The sequence below is a fragment of the Periophthalmus magnuspinnatus genome, chromosome 9 (assembly GCF_009829125.3).
Source record: "Periophthalmus magnuspinnatus isolate fPerMag1 chromosome 9, fPerMag1.2.pri, whole genome shotgun sequence".
Classification (NCBI taxonomy): domain Eukaryota; kingdom Metazoa; phylum Chordata; class Actinopteri; order Gobiiformes; family Gobiidae; genus Periophthalmus; species Periophthalmus magnuspinnatus.
The window spans coordinates 20,077,204-20,092,496 of record NC_047134.1 but is presented as its reverse complement, the minus strand read 5'-3'; the positions used below and the strand labels follow the sequence as shown (position 1 = coordinate 20,092,496).

The 15,293-nt window shown below is 38.4% G+C and overlaps 2 protein-coding genes across 3 annotated transcripts in view; both read right to left on the bottom strand.

Moving 5' to 3' along the window:
* The window catches only part of mtmr3 (myotubularin related protein 3), a 39,043-nt gene extending 23,976 nt beyond the window's left edge, over positions 1 to 15,067 (bottom strand). For both annotated transcript variants that reach the window (XM_033972332.2, XM_033972333.2), the window contains exons 1-4: positions 14,891 to 15,067; positions 12,009 to 12,076; positions 9,322 to 9,377; positions 2,068 to 2,157 (exon numbers count right to left, since the gene is read on the bottom strand). In XM_033972332.2, coding sequence (XP_033828223.1) covers positions 2,068 to 2,157; positions 9,322 to 9,324 — 93 coding nt within the window. In that variant the 5' untranslated portion in view covers positions 9,325 to 9,377; positions 12,009 to 12,076; positions 14,891 to 15,067. The remainder of the gene's footprint in view (positions 1 to 2,067; positions 2,158 to 9,321; positions 9,378 to 12,008; positions 12,077 to 14,890) is intronic.
* LOC117375800 (sarcoplasmic/endoplasmic reticulum calcium ATPase 2) overlaps positions 1 to 15,293 on the bottom strand; it is a 272,725-nt gene that overhangs the window by 714 nt on the left and 256,718 nt on the right. The gene's annotated exons all lie outside the window — the stretch shown is intronic.

Here is a 15,293-nt window from a genome sequence, read left to right as displayed (position 1 = left end):
AACAAATGATCTCCTCAGATTCCGGCCACCTCTCTATCCTCATTCTCCTGAACCTCAGAGCAGCATTCAACACCATCAGTCAGTCCATCCTCGTCTCCCTCTTCAAGACCTCCCTCAATATCTCTGGCTCACTCTGTCCTGGCTCCAGTCCTACCTAAGAAGCTGACAACATCAGCATCAAAAACTGCTCCTTCTCCACTGCGCCACTGTCAAAAGGTGTCCTCCAAGGTTCAGTGCTTGGTCCTCTCCTATTCATCCGCTACATTCTTCCACTTCACAAAATCATCTGTCATTATGGCCTCCGTTTTCACTACTATGCTGACAACATACAGCTCTATGTCTCCACTTCATCCATAAACTCAACTCAGTCCACCCTCACATTCTGCCTAACTGACATAAAAATTGGGATGACACACAACTTTCTCTCACTGAACAGTGACAAAACAGACATTATAATCATCGGTTCAAAAGACCTGAACAAACCCACCTCAAACGACAGTCTCAATCAACACTTCACTCACTCCATGTCTGTCTATGCTTCATGTAGTGTATGTGTTAGGTAACGGTTGATTAAACATGTTACAGTTCACTTGTTTGACCACTAGATGGTGCTGTTGTGTTTGTTATACCTGTAAGAAAATGTACTTGACTCGTTTTCTTTTATACATTTTCATATTTAATTTCCCCTTATTTATAAGACCATAAAGGTAATAATTTTTCATTTGGAACAATACTGTAAATGTTTAGTTTATCATAAGTCAAGTTAAAGGTCGTGAAAACTACTTCCTGTTTTCCGGTTCAGCCTTTTTAGCTAATGTAAAGTCTTACCCGACAGAGCACTATTTAAGAAACAATTGAAAAGTAAAATATAAAGTTTTCAGTTCACTGGTTTGTTTACTTACAGCCCAAAGTGGTATGTATATTTCCCATGCGTTCAAAATGCAGTTTTGTGTGTATATGTAATATGAGCCGGAGCTTATGTTATATTTCATGTGTTTACTAGTTCTACGGTGTAAACTGTGATGAAGAAGTACAATCATAGTAAAGTGAAAAGAACTCTCGTGTCTCTGGTGTTTGTGGACAAGCCGGCATATGTTACGTTAGCGTATCTGATTAACTGTTTATATCTAACATAAACATATCAGTCAGTTTGTTGTTTATGTGTTATGTTAGCGTGCAGTACTGCTATTCAGCCTGTTGTCTATTTTATTGTTATTATAACTTGCCTTTAAAGATAAAATGTCTGTTCTTGGTCTCGGATTTTGTAAAATAAATTTCCCCAAAAATGCGATTTGTAGTCCAGTACAACTTGTATGTTTTTTTCTTCATTATTATGCATTTTTTTCACTGGTGCGACTTATACTCCAGAGCCATGTATAGTCTGAGAAAATATGGTATTCTCAGATATCAGGATGTAAGCTGTTTATAGAAAATCTGATGTAATGCATGGTAATATAAATTCTGATTCTAATTCTAATTCTAGTGCTGAAAGTTCAATTTTCACAAAGGTAATGAGGTGGCTTTCAAAAAATCTATATTTCTGCACATTTGTGATTCCTTTACAGTCAATCCATAGGTTTCAGAATGACAAACAAACAAAACATTAGATCTTATGAATTGGAAAAGTTCCTCAAAATGTTGCATATATCAGGAAGCTGTAACCAATGAATAGGCTGCGTTCATGTGACCAGACCAGGACAGAACAGCATTTTGAGCATGGTATTTTAAGACAAATTCCACCATAGAATCCTGATTGACGTGGAGTTTTAGTCCTTGTTTATGTTTAATATATCAGTAATTAATGAGCCTACCAACAGGATTTTTGGCAAGTTGGTGGTTCCAATCCCTAATAACAATAAGGTTCTGCATTTGTCAATCATAAGTTTGGAAATTTCCTATTCTCTTTTTGAGCAGCACATGAACCTAAACCACAGTGTCCCATGACCGAGATATTTATTTTCATTAATATCCTCCACTAATATTTCTAATAGACTTACAAAGTCCATGGAAAAACTACTGTCTACACTGCTGAACTGTTATAAATCAGGTTATATGGTCCTGTCTCACCTGCATGTTCTCCTCTTCCAGAACGGGTGACTTTTTGGGAAAGATCTGATTGGCCTGGATACACTCCAGACTCTGCTGGGCCTCCTCCTCCTGCAGAGATACACACACACAGAAAAACAAACTCAAGACCAGAAAATAAATACTGCACAATATGGGACCTCACAGCAACAAAAGGCAATAGCATTAGATAATATAATCAACTATAAACAAAAAGTTGTTTTGTAAATTTCCTCTAAAAATGTGTTTTGCAACTATGTAATAGGTTATATATTAAGTATGTATACATAATTTGAATACAAATGGTCGTGTTATTCAGCTTGTTTTAAGTCTATGGGGATCCAAATTTCCCTAGTGTACCTTAACCTTAAGAGACTACCACTATGAAAAACAGATACAGGGCAGATAAATGGATAATGTCATGACAAGCTAATGCAATTTCATTCCTCCTCTATAGTAGGTGTATTATTAAATGACATAGATGGGGGCCTATCCCAAAAACTATGGGCTTGATGCGGTGATAATGAAGGGGTTGGTTGCAGTTTTACTGTTAAATAATGATCATGTATGTTATATTTTAATACCTTCTTCTTTAAATGCTACCTCTTTCTAATTATGAGTTCAGTAGAATGACAGTAAATGACAGCACGATTCAAGCCAGGAGATTGTGTTGTGCAAATGAATGCAATAGGTGAGAACTTGAGAGCTCCAGAAAACAGCGACAAAACCAGATGTCCAACTTATACATCATGCTAAACTATGAATATAGAGCACTGTCAAAAAATGGAGTTTGAAAAGAGGCCCATGATTATTACAGTATAATAACAGGGCTCCTAGTTGGTTTTAAAACATCCCTTCATACAGGATGTCCCTTAGGATTTATATGACAGTTCAAGTCATTTGAGGTCATAATGTGCAAGAATTTAAAATTATATTTTCTTATTTTTCAAAATAAGCGTCACACTCGCGGAACAATGTTTAAAACAAACACCGCTCACGTCTCACAGACACAGACACAGCTCACAGTCCTGCGTAAAGAGCCCTGATTTTCAGACGCTGTGCGCACAGAGGTCAGGAGCAACTTTCGCCCGTCAGAACAGAAATCTATTTGATGTAGTAGCACGTATATTCTCTGCTCTTGTCTCCGCGATGACGTATCACGTATAACACATCAGACATGTCGCCCAAAAGTAGAGCCACAAACGAGTGAAAATGAGCCAAAACAAAAGTCTTTGGAGAGCTTTTAACAAAGGGGAAAAGGACAACTGAGGAGCCAGAAGAGGAGACTACGACCTCCAAGAAAAAGAAAGATAAATTTAACAGACAATGTCTACTGAAAATCTGGGTTTGTCGCTGCAGGTGACTCTCACGCGCGAGAGTCCGCTCTGCGTAATATGCGGGAAAAGCAAAGGAGGCAATGAAACCTTCAAAACTGCTTTGGCACATGGAGCCTAAGCACATTATTACATTATTATTATCATACACAGTGTTATCTTCATTTTAGATGTCAAAAAGTATTTGCGGCTCCCAGTGTTTTATTTTACGTGGAAAGTGGGTCCAAATGGCTCTTCGCGTGTTAAAGGCCGACCCCTGCTCTATTTCCTTCTTTATCTTAAAAACTGCATCATATCCATTTCATGATGCGCAAAATGATCGTTCAAAATCAAAACTAGTGAATTCTTCAGAGCAGAATCTTTCCCCACATCTGTCTCACTTTTACGTTTACAGCTAGAGAGCGCCCCCCCAGGGGCCGTTATCCAGTAAAATTCTATAAATAAGCCGCACTGCTGTATAGGCCGCAGGGTTCAAAGCGTGGGGGAAAAGTTGCGGCTTATAGTCCGAAATTTACGGTAAATGTTGCTGGTTGGTAATCTATTTAGTCAAAGTCTCACTAATTCCTTGTAGCGTAAAAGATATGGGATAAAGCTGGTGCTATAGACTGGTGAGCTCCTCCATGTGAGGGAGGAAACGATGATCATATCTATGCCGTGGTTTCCTACATGCCTCACAAAAGTAAATCAAACATTAACCACAGAAGATACGGACCATAGCGCCAGCATGAGCAAACATGTGATGTATCTTACACATATGAGCTATTCTTTTGAGTCCTGACATCCTGTACATCCTGTTTGTTTATCTATCCATTTGACACATAGTAATTATACAATACAACGTTGTATAATGTGTAGGCCTTCAGTGATTACTGGTCTGCTAAGCACAAAAGTAGAAGTTAAATATATGAGTTATTATGTGGGGATTTAAGAAAGTAGTATTATTACAAACGTTTGGAAATAAGCAGATTTAAAATTCATTAGCAAGTTCACAGAAAATGCTAGCGGATCAACATCTAGTTACTGGTGAATGAATGAATGAATGGAACAACAAAGCATTTCCTTGCAGTAATCATGCCGTAAACGACTGGTAAGGTGCTACTTTCTTACTTCTTATTTTGTTGCACTATTGTTAGATACTTCTACTACTTTTTAAAGTGTCTTCCATTGGTGCACTTATGATTATTGTACATGCCAACTCCAATTACTGCCTAAACTACGGGCCAACAGTAAATAAAACAACATGCTCGACTATATCCGTTGTAGTATCTGCGGGTTGTTTCTGATTTAATTTTGGTTTCATTTACATAGTTTTACTCCCCTTACAATCGGCTGCAGATTCACAACAAGCCAGTTAAATATTTGAGGTTGTCCTTATGCAATATAGAGCCAAAGGATGTCTCATAGTAAAGAATGTGAGGCATGGAGACTGGAGCCCTGGGTTTTGACTCAAGGGCAAAGTGGTGCGGAAATATGAGAGTTCAGCTGCTGCAGACAACAGCCTGTTTCATATCAGAGAACAGAGAACGCATTTGAAGGATGGATTTACAGGGAAGGAAATGATAAAAGACGGTTTAAACCGAGATGAATCTTCACTTAAGTTAAGCCTTATTTTATTTTATGAAATATTGATATGATACTCTAAGATAAACAAATATATTCTAAATTACAGAATGGATTCAAATAGAGGCAAACGCGATGTGGAACATGATACAATTACAATGGAAAAGTTAAGATTACCCACACAAGTTTCACAAATTATGAAAAATCAAGAAGGAAAAAAAAAAAATCCGATCTTCTGACTAAACTGATTACAATTTTGTGACATTATCAGTTGATTTTCTTTAATATTTCTCATCCAAAAAATGTTTTAGGAGATAAAAAATAGTTTTCTAACAGAATGTATTAATTAAATGTTACGTTATGTTAATTGATAAAGGTAAGTACATGTAAATTGGAACGTTACGTTATCATTGTGCAAAATTCAGGACATGAACATCTGTTTTTATGAACCCCTTGAATGCTCAGCAGCAGGGATGTCTCTCTTCAGAGTCCAACAGTAATCAGCCATCATGACTGCATCCCAGCGTCTCTCCATCTCTTTTATGTCCTGATGGAATCTCTCCCCCTGCTCATCACTCAAGGATCCCAGATTCTCAGGAAACCTGAACATTTAGCTCCTTTTGAGAAAAAGGATGTGGAGCATCATCATTAAAACCACACTGGAGGAATCGTTGTCACTGATGTCAGGAACTTCTACAAAGACAGGTACTGGAATGTCATCACAGTGAGCTACAGGACGACGTGCTGATTTACGGTCAGGATACTTGAGGCTGCTTCGGTTCTTTCTGTTGATCCCAGTCATATCAATAGCCCAGAAGTAGCTATTGATGTCGGCTCCCTCCAAACCATGGGAATTCCAAACTTCAGACAACTCTTCTTGCCTTTAGTCCACTGACGCAGATACTCAGTGCATGACTTGCATGCCATGTGTGGCGCCCAAGCTTCATCTTGGTCACCAAGTTTAATACCAAAATAAGCATGGTAAGCACGCTTTATGAAACTTGTGACTTGTTCCTGTTCCTGTTAGGAACATTGGTGTATTCACCGCAGATGTAGCAGAATATATCAGGCTTATTTTTGCAAGATCTTCTAGTCGAAGCCATTTCATTCACTTGTAATATTAAAAAAAACAATTAGTCATAAGTTGGCACATGCAAAATCTTCAGAATTTGTTTATAGCGAGAAATATAACAGAATTTTGCATCATATGACGTGAAAATACTCATACATGTAAACAAAATCGTCCAAAAACAAATATGTAGCTTAGTTCAGAACGTTGACCTGATTGAGCAAAACCAATGTGATTTTTGGATTCAGCACATCAAAATTATCCTAAATCAGCTAAAAAATCTTAAGACAATAAATTCAGTGTTGACCAGTGTTATGATAGACACTTCTAATAGTCAGGATTTTGCATTTATTGAAAATGCGTCAGGTTTTACTTGACAGATTCTTACTGAAATGTTGATACCACAATAGTTTTAAATTTTATCTACAGACATACAGATTACCTACTTTACTAGAAATCACAGAATTTTGAATCTCTAACTTGGGAATTCAAAATTGCCTCTTATTTCTTGTAACTAAGACACTCTTCTTTTTCCTCAATTCATCTCCTTTCTTCATTTTGAACCTTGTGATGACATAGCATTTTAAAGGGTCTATAGCAGTGGTTCTTAACCTTGTTGGAGGTACTGAACCCCACCAGTTTCATATTCACATTCACTGAACCCTTCTTTATTGAAAAATAAAATATAATTTTTTTCAAATTCAAGACACATGTATGTTTTACTGGTGCACAAAATGAACCGTGCATTAACATCACTGTGTTCAAAGAATAAAACCAATACAATGCATGAACTCACAACAAATTACATACATACCTTTTTTAATTCTACCACACTGAAATAATTTAAATTTTTAACCTTATGTATTTCAATAATGAACTTATTGTATTTATGCTATTTATTATTTTTTACATTTTAACACACACCCATCACCTAATTTCCATCAGGCTACAATAATAATTAATATTTACTGCAAATCAGTGACTTCTGCTGTTGCCTTTGAGAGACCAGTTCAGAAACACGTGGCTTCACCTTGGTAAGTGCCACTCTCTTGTCATTTTCATAGCAAAGTCTGTTCCTTTTCTTCGTTTTTATGCCGTTCGAACGGCTCATTTAAGTCGGGCGGGTACTTCGATAGCAATGTTCCCTCTAATTTTTCACGAGTCTGAGCAAACACACAAACTCCCTGAGCGGTCCCATGGACCACTGTGAGCAACATCAGACGTGTGCACTGTGGTCATGCTGCATCACATCCATCCAAGTTAAATGGTTTATTAAAAGAATGAAATTACCGCATTTACATTTCTGTTATAAGACTTTTAATTAAGTGCTTTAGCCATTTATACAATGAAAATGACAAAAATCTTGCTCATGACCTGTGTAGTATGTTAATGCTATTGAAAGTATAAATATTTCATTTTAACTATGGCAAAACATGAGCTTCCAACCAAACCAAGACAACTGTAAACTCCAATGTTGAAAACACACTTAACATTTCTATGATAAAGCTCTGACTTGTATTATGAGTAAAAGCCATCATGTGAAGCTTTTGCTTGATTTTTACAACTCATAAACTAGTGACAGTATTCAATGACCAATACACACTGAGAGGAATCTGTATCTGCACACCCAGCTGCTCTATTACTGTACATTTATATATCATATCAAAACACAATATAAAATGTATATAAAATATATTCAAAACAAGTGGTATGGGTCAAAATAAATATATATTTACAAACAACAAACTGCAAACAGTGAACAAACACACACTTCAAAATGTAAACAAACACACACTGGAAACTAAAAATATACTGTACATGTGACAGTGTGACAGTCATTCTGTGACAGAGGTTGGAGGATCGAGTCCCGCTCGGACCAACTTCTGTCATTGTGTCCTTAGGCAAGACACTTCACCCAAGTGGTGTGTGAGTGAATGATTGGTGGTGCTCGGGAAGGGGGGGTGCAGATTGGCATTAGCTAATGCTAATGATTACACATAATACACATTTGACCCACAATTAAGTCAATAGCAGAATAAACCACACTTACCGCTACACGCTAACTTCATCCAATCCATCAAAACATAAGGTCCTCTGCTCCTCAGTCCACCATGAGATCTTCACTCGGTTCCACAAACCGCTACGGGTCCGAGATGCCTCTAGTTTAACTTGTACAAACATCCACAGTGTCCTCGGTCACGTACCTCCTTTGTTTTGTCCGTTTCGTCTCATGTTTAAAATGCAAAACTGCTGCAAAACAGTGCGTAAAATTATGCAATTACGCGCACGTAATTTTACGCACGGAACTTTGCCTGAGGGTGGGCCGTCGGAACGTTAAGGGGTTAAACAGGACTTAGAATCACTAGCGAGTACTCACTCCACGTCGGCCACATTTTCTGTGCGCGGAGACCGTGTCAGCAGTGCGCAATTGCGCATGTGCGCAGCTTGGAGGGACCAGTGTTCGATAGGCACAGCAAAGGGTGCATTTGTCGAATTGGGACACGGCCAGCATCTGGAGACGCTCGCAGTCCACGAATCATACGAGTCTGGTGCGTGTCTTGACCTCCGCCGAACCCCTGGGATTGACTCACCGAATCCCTAGGGTTCAATCGAACCCAGGTTAAGAACCACTGGTCTATAGCATAGCTTTAGTTGAAGTACATGTTAAGAGTTCAGTCTAGTCTAGTTCTCTCCCAAAGCATCATCATACGTCCCATGTGGCTAACTATAGCAAGTGATTCTACGCCAGAAAATTCAAACTTTTCTGAACTCATAATTATTTTGCTAAGAGAAAAGGTAAAATAATTGTTTTTTGTTTGTATTGCTATTGCTAAAAGGTAAGAAACAGAATTTGAGTAGTAGTAATTCTAACAATATATCCCTATATTGCAAAAGGCATTACTGCAGTAATTGTGAAAATATTATTTCAGTTCTTTTTTTTAACTTTAGCCAGCATGAAGTGCATCTAGTATCATTTAGAACGGTGAAAGCTCTACCACCAGACAGCGGCAGTGAATGTCTGCCTCAGCGTAACCTGTTGTCTGTGTCCACTGTCCACAGACATTTGGGGCCAGACCCATTGAACGTCCCATTGAACGTCTCGATCACACATTGATTTGCAGAGCGTTGCATCGGGACAAAGTTTGAACCAATAGAGCATTGACCTTTGACACCACTGGGTCATTTGCTTCCTGCTCAACAGCCTTGATTACAACAGGAAATCAATGGAGAGTTTCCGATCAACAGATGACAAGTGAGACAGCAAACACACAGAGGAAAACATGGAGGTTTTACCATGGCCCTGTGAGGGAGAATGGGTCACCCGGAGAGGAACACCGGCCTGCACCAGTCTGTGGACAATATGAGAAAGAATGGACATGTTTACTGATGGGGTTTAAAATATATCACAACATTCTATAGGTATCTAAATGATTCAAATATGGAAGGGTAAATATAGTTTCATCTTGTCTCAAATAATGACACAGGTTCAATATTTCTTGGATATGGGAATACTTGCTTCTTCCTTTATCTGCCCGTGTAAAAATACTGTACAATTTATTATTTTCAAATGTTTTTTTAATCAGTGTGTATAGACCATAGACCAGGGGTGCTCAGACTTTTTCAGTATGTGAGCTACTTTTAAAATGATTGTGTCTGAAAGATCTACCACCTAATACAAACATTTTAAACATATATTTATTTGTAAATGTATTATGAATTCTTACATGTACAGTGCATTTTGATGTACCGTGAACAACGTCATGAGATAATACTACACAACTGAACTTCCTACATGTTCATAATGACTTGAATGATGATTACTGCTCTGATGACTTGCACTGAATGGAATCAGTGAGGGATGCATAGTTCGGGCAGCAGCTTCTGACAGCCAGCCAGGAGTAAAACTGCATTTTTCATTTGAAAGCGATAACAGAGCTAATCATGTTGATTACGGTTTTGTCTTTTTTTATAGCCATAAAAATCATGTTAAACGAAGTATCAGAATTTACTGCATTTTTTCACACAACTACTTCTATTTTACACATCCACCCGTATTTTTCTTTTACGCATCGAATAAATGACTGGGAAAATCCCTGCAGCGCCCGCACTCTCATTCGTCACCTTCGAGGGACAACAGAGGCAGATTACCGTAATGACGGTAAAATATTTAGATAGCCCCATGTCTCCGCTTTGAGACGCCGTTTGAATTTACATAAGAGCACGACTGGGCACGGAGTTACACTGCTGGAAAGTCTGCAACCGCGCTCTATCGGCGACGATAGGATCCGACGCTATAGGGTTAAGTTAACTCGTGCTTGTTTATGCATGTGCAGCGCCCATGATGTGACCTAGGGTCAGGTGTAATCTGACTGGTTGTCCTGTACATTAGTCATGTGACTGGATGGATGACGGGACGTGATCTACCCAAAATGCCTTCGCGATCGACTGGTAGATCGCGATCGACGTAATGAACACCCCTACCATAGACTATACCTAGCACGGGAATAGGTAAATGAATTTGTTCTGATTGGAACCAAAGACAAGTCATTTTAGAGAACACAAAATATGCTTTGATAAAAGAAACCACACAACTGATTAAAATTATGGGTCTCATGTGCTAATCTGCAAGTATAAAATGAAAAACAGTTTACAATTTCTGGGTGTGTTGTGCATATTATTTCTGCCAAAAAACTGTCTCTGGGTCAGTGGAAAACTTGTGGGATCAGGGTCACAAGTAAAGAGTATACATTCTATTACTACTGCTTTGAAAACAAAATGTTATCATCTTTAGCATAATATCAAAATCAAATGCCGTATTGGTGCACAGACTGCAGCAGTTATTCTGTGCAAAAAGTTTGAACCTGTCTCTCCAAAATGCTATATTATCACGCAGTTTTTGCTATCTGGCAGCACCCACTAAACTTCTTCTGCCAGACTTCCTCAGATTTTGCACATGTTGGTGAAAATGTCCCATTTTTCATATTCATTCACTCATAGGAGCAAAATTGCCCTGCATTTTCTTTAGTGTCTGTGAAAAATTGCATCAGGTAGTGTTTCGCCGTTCAGCACATGAGCAAACACTTGATAAATGGGGCCCCATATACTTTAGAGGAACTTTTGTTGTTGTATTTTTAGGTTTGGTAATAAACTTTTATTATTTATTATAGATTAATACTGAATGGGTCGTTAAATGCAGACATCCTTCAACTGATTGAAGGCTAACTAACTGGGAAATGCTGAGGCTTCTCTGCTCGATCACTGTGTGAACTGTGGTTGACCAAAATGACAATGACGAGGCATCTGAAGTTATGTGTGGCTCTAAACAGGAAGTGGTGAGGAAGCCTTGTACCATTTCCTTATTTTGGCTGTTCAAACAGAAACCTAATTTGAAGACACAGTTTTTCATTTGTTGTTTGTTGTAGAGTTGTCAGATGAATCAGTACCCAGATATTAAATCGATACTAAAAAAAAAAAAGCATTGAAAATAGATACTCATTTAAACAAGTAGACACTGCGAAAAAGCTGAAATTAGTTTTGGAAAAGTATTGAGCTATATCAGAATTAGTAGACCACATGTTAATTTTAGGGATGCATCAATACAGGCCTTTAATTTTATGTAATAAGGTTATTTACTGGCTTTTATTCATACAAAATGGTTCAGTAGTTACCTGCAAAATAAATAACAACAACATACTACAATTTGAACAATTTTTTACTATATTAAAAAAGCCATTCTCGGTTCATACACTGGCAATGGTTAATATTGGGTATCAACAGATGCTTAAAGCCAAAATATAAATATCGGTATCAAAGCTGAAAAAGCTTGATTGGTGCATCGCTAGCAATTGTGTTTGTTGCCCATTTTATTGTACATTCAGAGCATTCTACATGGATAAAAATAATACTACTCAGAACTACAGTACTTTTTTGGTATTCACGAAAGTATGTAATGACTGACCAGCACAAACTGAAAATCTCACCGTAGATGCTTAGTGAGGAAGCTAGAGTCCTATTGTGTTCGGTGCAGCCGTCAGTCAGACATGGAAATCTGCAAAAATCAAACCCACATATAAATAATGACAAAATGTTATTTACTCACAAACAAGAAAGTGAGAGTACATTTTTTAACAGCCAGTCTCTTCAGAGTGACACAGGGGCTTTTCATTCATGGGCAAATTTTGTTCTGCTGGTAACCGTGGTTTTCATGGGAGCTCATATAGGTCACAAACTCAAAGAGAGGTACAGCCAACAAACTGGTCTAACCAAGAAATGGAATGGGTAGTCAAACAGCAATGAAATGAATAAGTGACTGATGGTGCTTTGAAGCTAATATTAAAGTGTAGGGAATAGGCTACAGAATGGACACAGTTATCAAAGTACAAAGGCTGTAGTTATTAATGTACCATAATTTAATCGACAAACAACAAAATATTCTGTCTTATTCTGCATAAAAACTGCTAAACTGTAATTTAGATATATACAAACATGTTATGACAAACTAATATAAGAATCACATTTCATTTCATATTTCAGTCTTTTGTCAGTTCTTCTGGACACATTCAGAATGTAAACCTTGAACAGCATCTTATTATTAAAACCTAAATCATGGTAGTTGAAGAAGGTAATATATACATGTATAAGGAATGCTAATAAACATTTTAAAGTTCACAGCTATGGTGGTTCTGTAGGGACAAGTTGAACAAACCCAGTTAAATAACTCAAAGAAGCTTTAATAAAATCAGAGTGTCATTACTATATTTTAACCATTAGTGTACTTTGAATGTGGTGTAAAATTTGTGACCTCATCTCTGTTCAATTTCATTAGATAAAACAGACAGTTGTCATGAATAACTAATTAAACAAAAAGCATTCAAAGATAATAATACATCCAATAAAATAGTTTTATGCAGAGACTGGATTGAAATATATCCGCATCAGGTGAGGAGGAAATGCACTGAGCTCTTGGCCCTAGGCTAAACGTTGGCCTTAAAAGACTCCTTTCTCAAACAAACCACAGCAGCACTCCAGCCCAATAATAGGCCCACAGGTCACCCTCCGAAACCTGATCCATCAGTGGAGTAGGACCACAAGATCACACAAGATCAGGGTGGGCCCTTATACCTGCCTGTCCTAACTGTTGCACAGGACAGTAAGGATGTCTTTTCTGAATCACACTAAATACCACTTGATTTTTACATTAAATTACATGTGTTATTGCGTGTATATTCCATTAAATATACACGTCGGGGTGTTCCCAGCAACATTATCTCACTGTGACAGACTGGATATTTGAGAAGCTCACGGTCAGAGGTCAACACTCCACTAACACAGACACAAGTCAAGACCAAGTCCACTACATATTGCAGTTGCACAATAAGCAGTCACCTGCACAATAAGCAGTCACCTGTCAAACTATGTTGAACATTTTCATAATGTGATCGTATTGACATTTCAATCTAATGTATTTAATAAATAATGCATGCTAATAATGACGTGCTAAAAACTGCTGTATATTAAAAAATAAATAAATAAATAAATATCAACAGTGCTGTTAGCTTCTTACAAACCTACCTACTGCTTATTTCTACCATGTAACTACCGTATCTTCAGTGAAGGTAAAACTGAAAACATACGAATGTGAATTTTTTTATCACCAATATAAAACTTGGTACTAAAATCACACCAGTCCCCAATCTAAGTCCAACCCTGGTGCAAATGCCTACACAGGTGACAACAGGTCAGAAGAGGCGTGGAGCGCATTACTTTGACTTTGAGCGCAGACGGAGCAGGCACAGTGACGGCTGCCTCCACCTGATAAAGTCTATCTACAGCGCACAGAGCAGTGTTTACCACAACACTCTGACCCTGGGCTCCAGCTCAGAGAGAGAGAGCTAAGCCCCTTAGAGCCTTAACGTTACTCTTGTCCCGTGACAGGATACCAACATCACAGACTCCAACAAACAGCCTAGCATATACTTTTGATACACCAGGACAGCTACACCACAGAGTGATTCAGGTTACAGCTGAAAAGCTGGAGCTGCAGAACGTAAACAAACTGTATAGAGGTGAGATAAGGCAGCTGTCATTCATGTTGTCTAAAAACAGGGTGTGTGAATATGTGTAATTATAACACAGAAGATTTTTATTATTTAAATTTCAACGATGATCAATTCGACCTGACTTGAGTCAGGTTAAGTTTATCTAAATATTGAGAGATGTTTGACAGGGCCTCACAGTCTGTACTGTACATGGCCTACACTGGCTACGTGCTTTCACTGACAGACGCTGCCACGCTTGAGTAGTTTGCAGTAGATAAACAGAATATTTGAAATTGAATCTATTCCATTTCAGCATATAATATACAATTATATTATTGGTGCATGACCTGATCCATACATTATCTTAAAACAACAGTAATGCACGATATAAAAGAAAATATAACTAGAAAATTATAAACTTTCGGGATTATTTACGATGGAGAACGAAAGAAGAGTAGAAAGCTCAATTTAATACTCATCTTGGAGAGTCCATTTTTGCAGCCAGTTCAGAATCCCATAATGCTAACCCGCTAGCATCTTTTTCATAGTGGATGTTTTAAGCTTGGACATTACAAGTGCTGAATGATGCTACGTTGCAATACAGCCGGAAACAACAATAAGTTTAATGAATAAAAGTGGGATATAAGGTTATTATCTTAGAGACGAGGGCTCAGATGGACCACACATGCTAACACTTGCGAGTGGTGCTAGCGTAGCTCTCGGCTGCTTCTGTTTTTGTTGTTATGAAGATGGAGGGCGGACCCCAAACCCGAGGCCTCTGTCAAAACACACCGAGCAGAGGACTCCACCGGTAAAACACTCACCCGGAAAAGACGCGACGAAAGCCCCCAGTCGCTGATTCATCCACAACCTGTGCAGCTATTGAGCAGCAAACAAACGTCGATCAAATAAAGATAAGTCATATCCAGCTTCACTGCGTCCCTTTGCAACACCGACCCGTCGCCATCACCGCGAATCTCCAGCCCGACACCGACGTGACGGCAACGTGATGTGTGACGCAATCGCGTAAAGGTTGGTTAAAGGCTGGTTTATGGTCCAGCGTCAAATCTACGCAGATGTGCAGAACAGCTCCCCGACGCACATGAAAGCCAATCAAAAAGCTTGCGGTGCTTGCTGTGTCGTGTACGTGCTGTGTACGTGCACCCTCAGCCAAAACATTGCTACGCGCTGAATTTCCGCTGAACTTTCCTGAACTGAAGGGCTGTG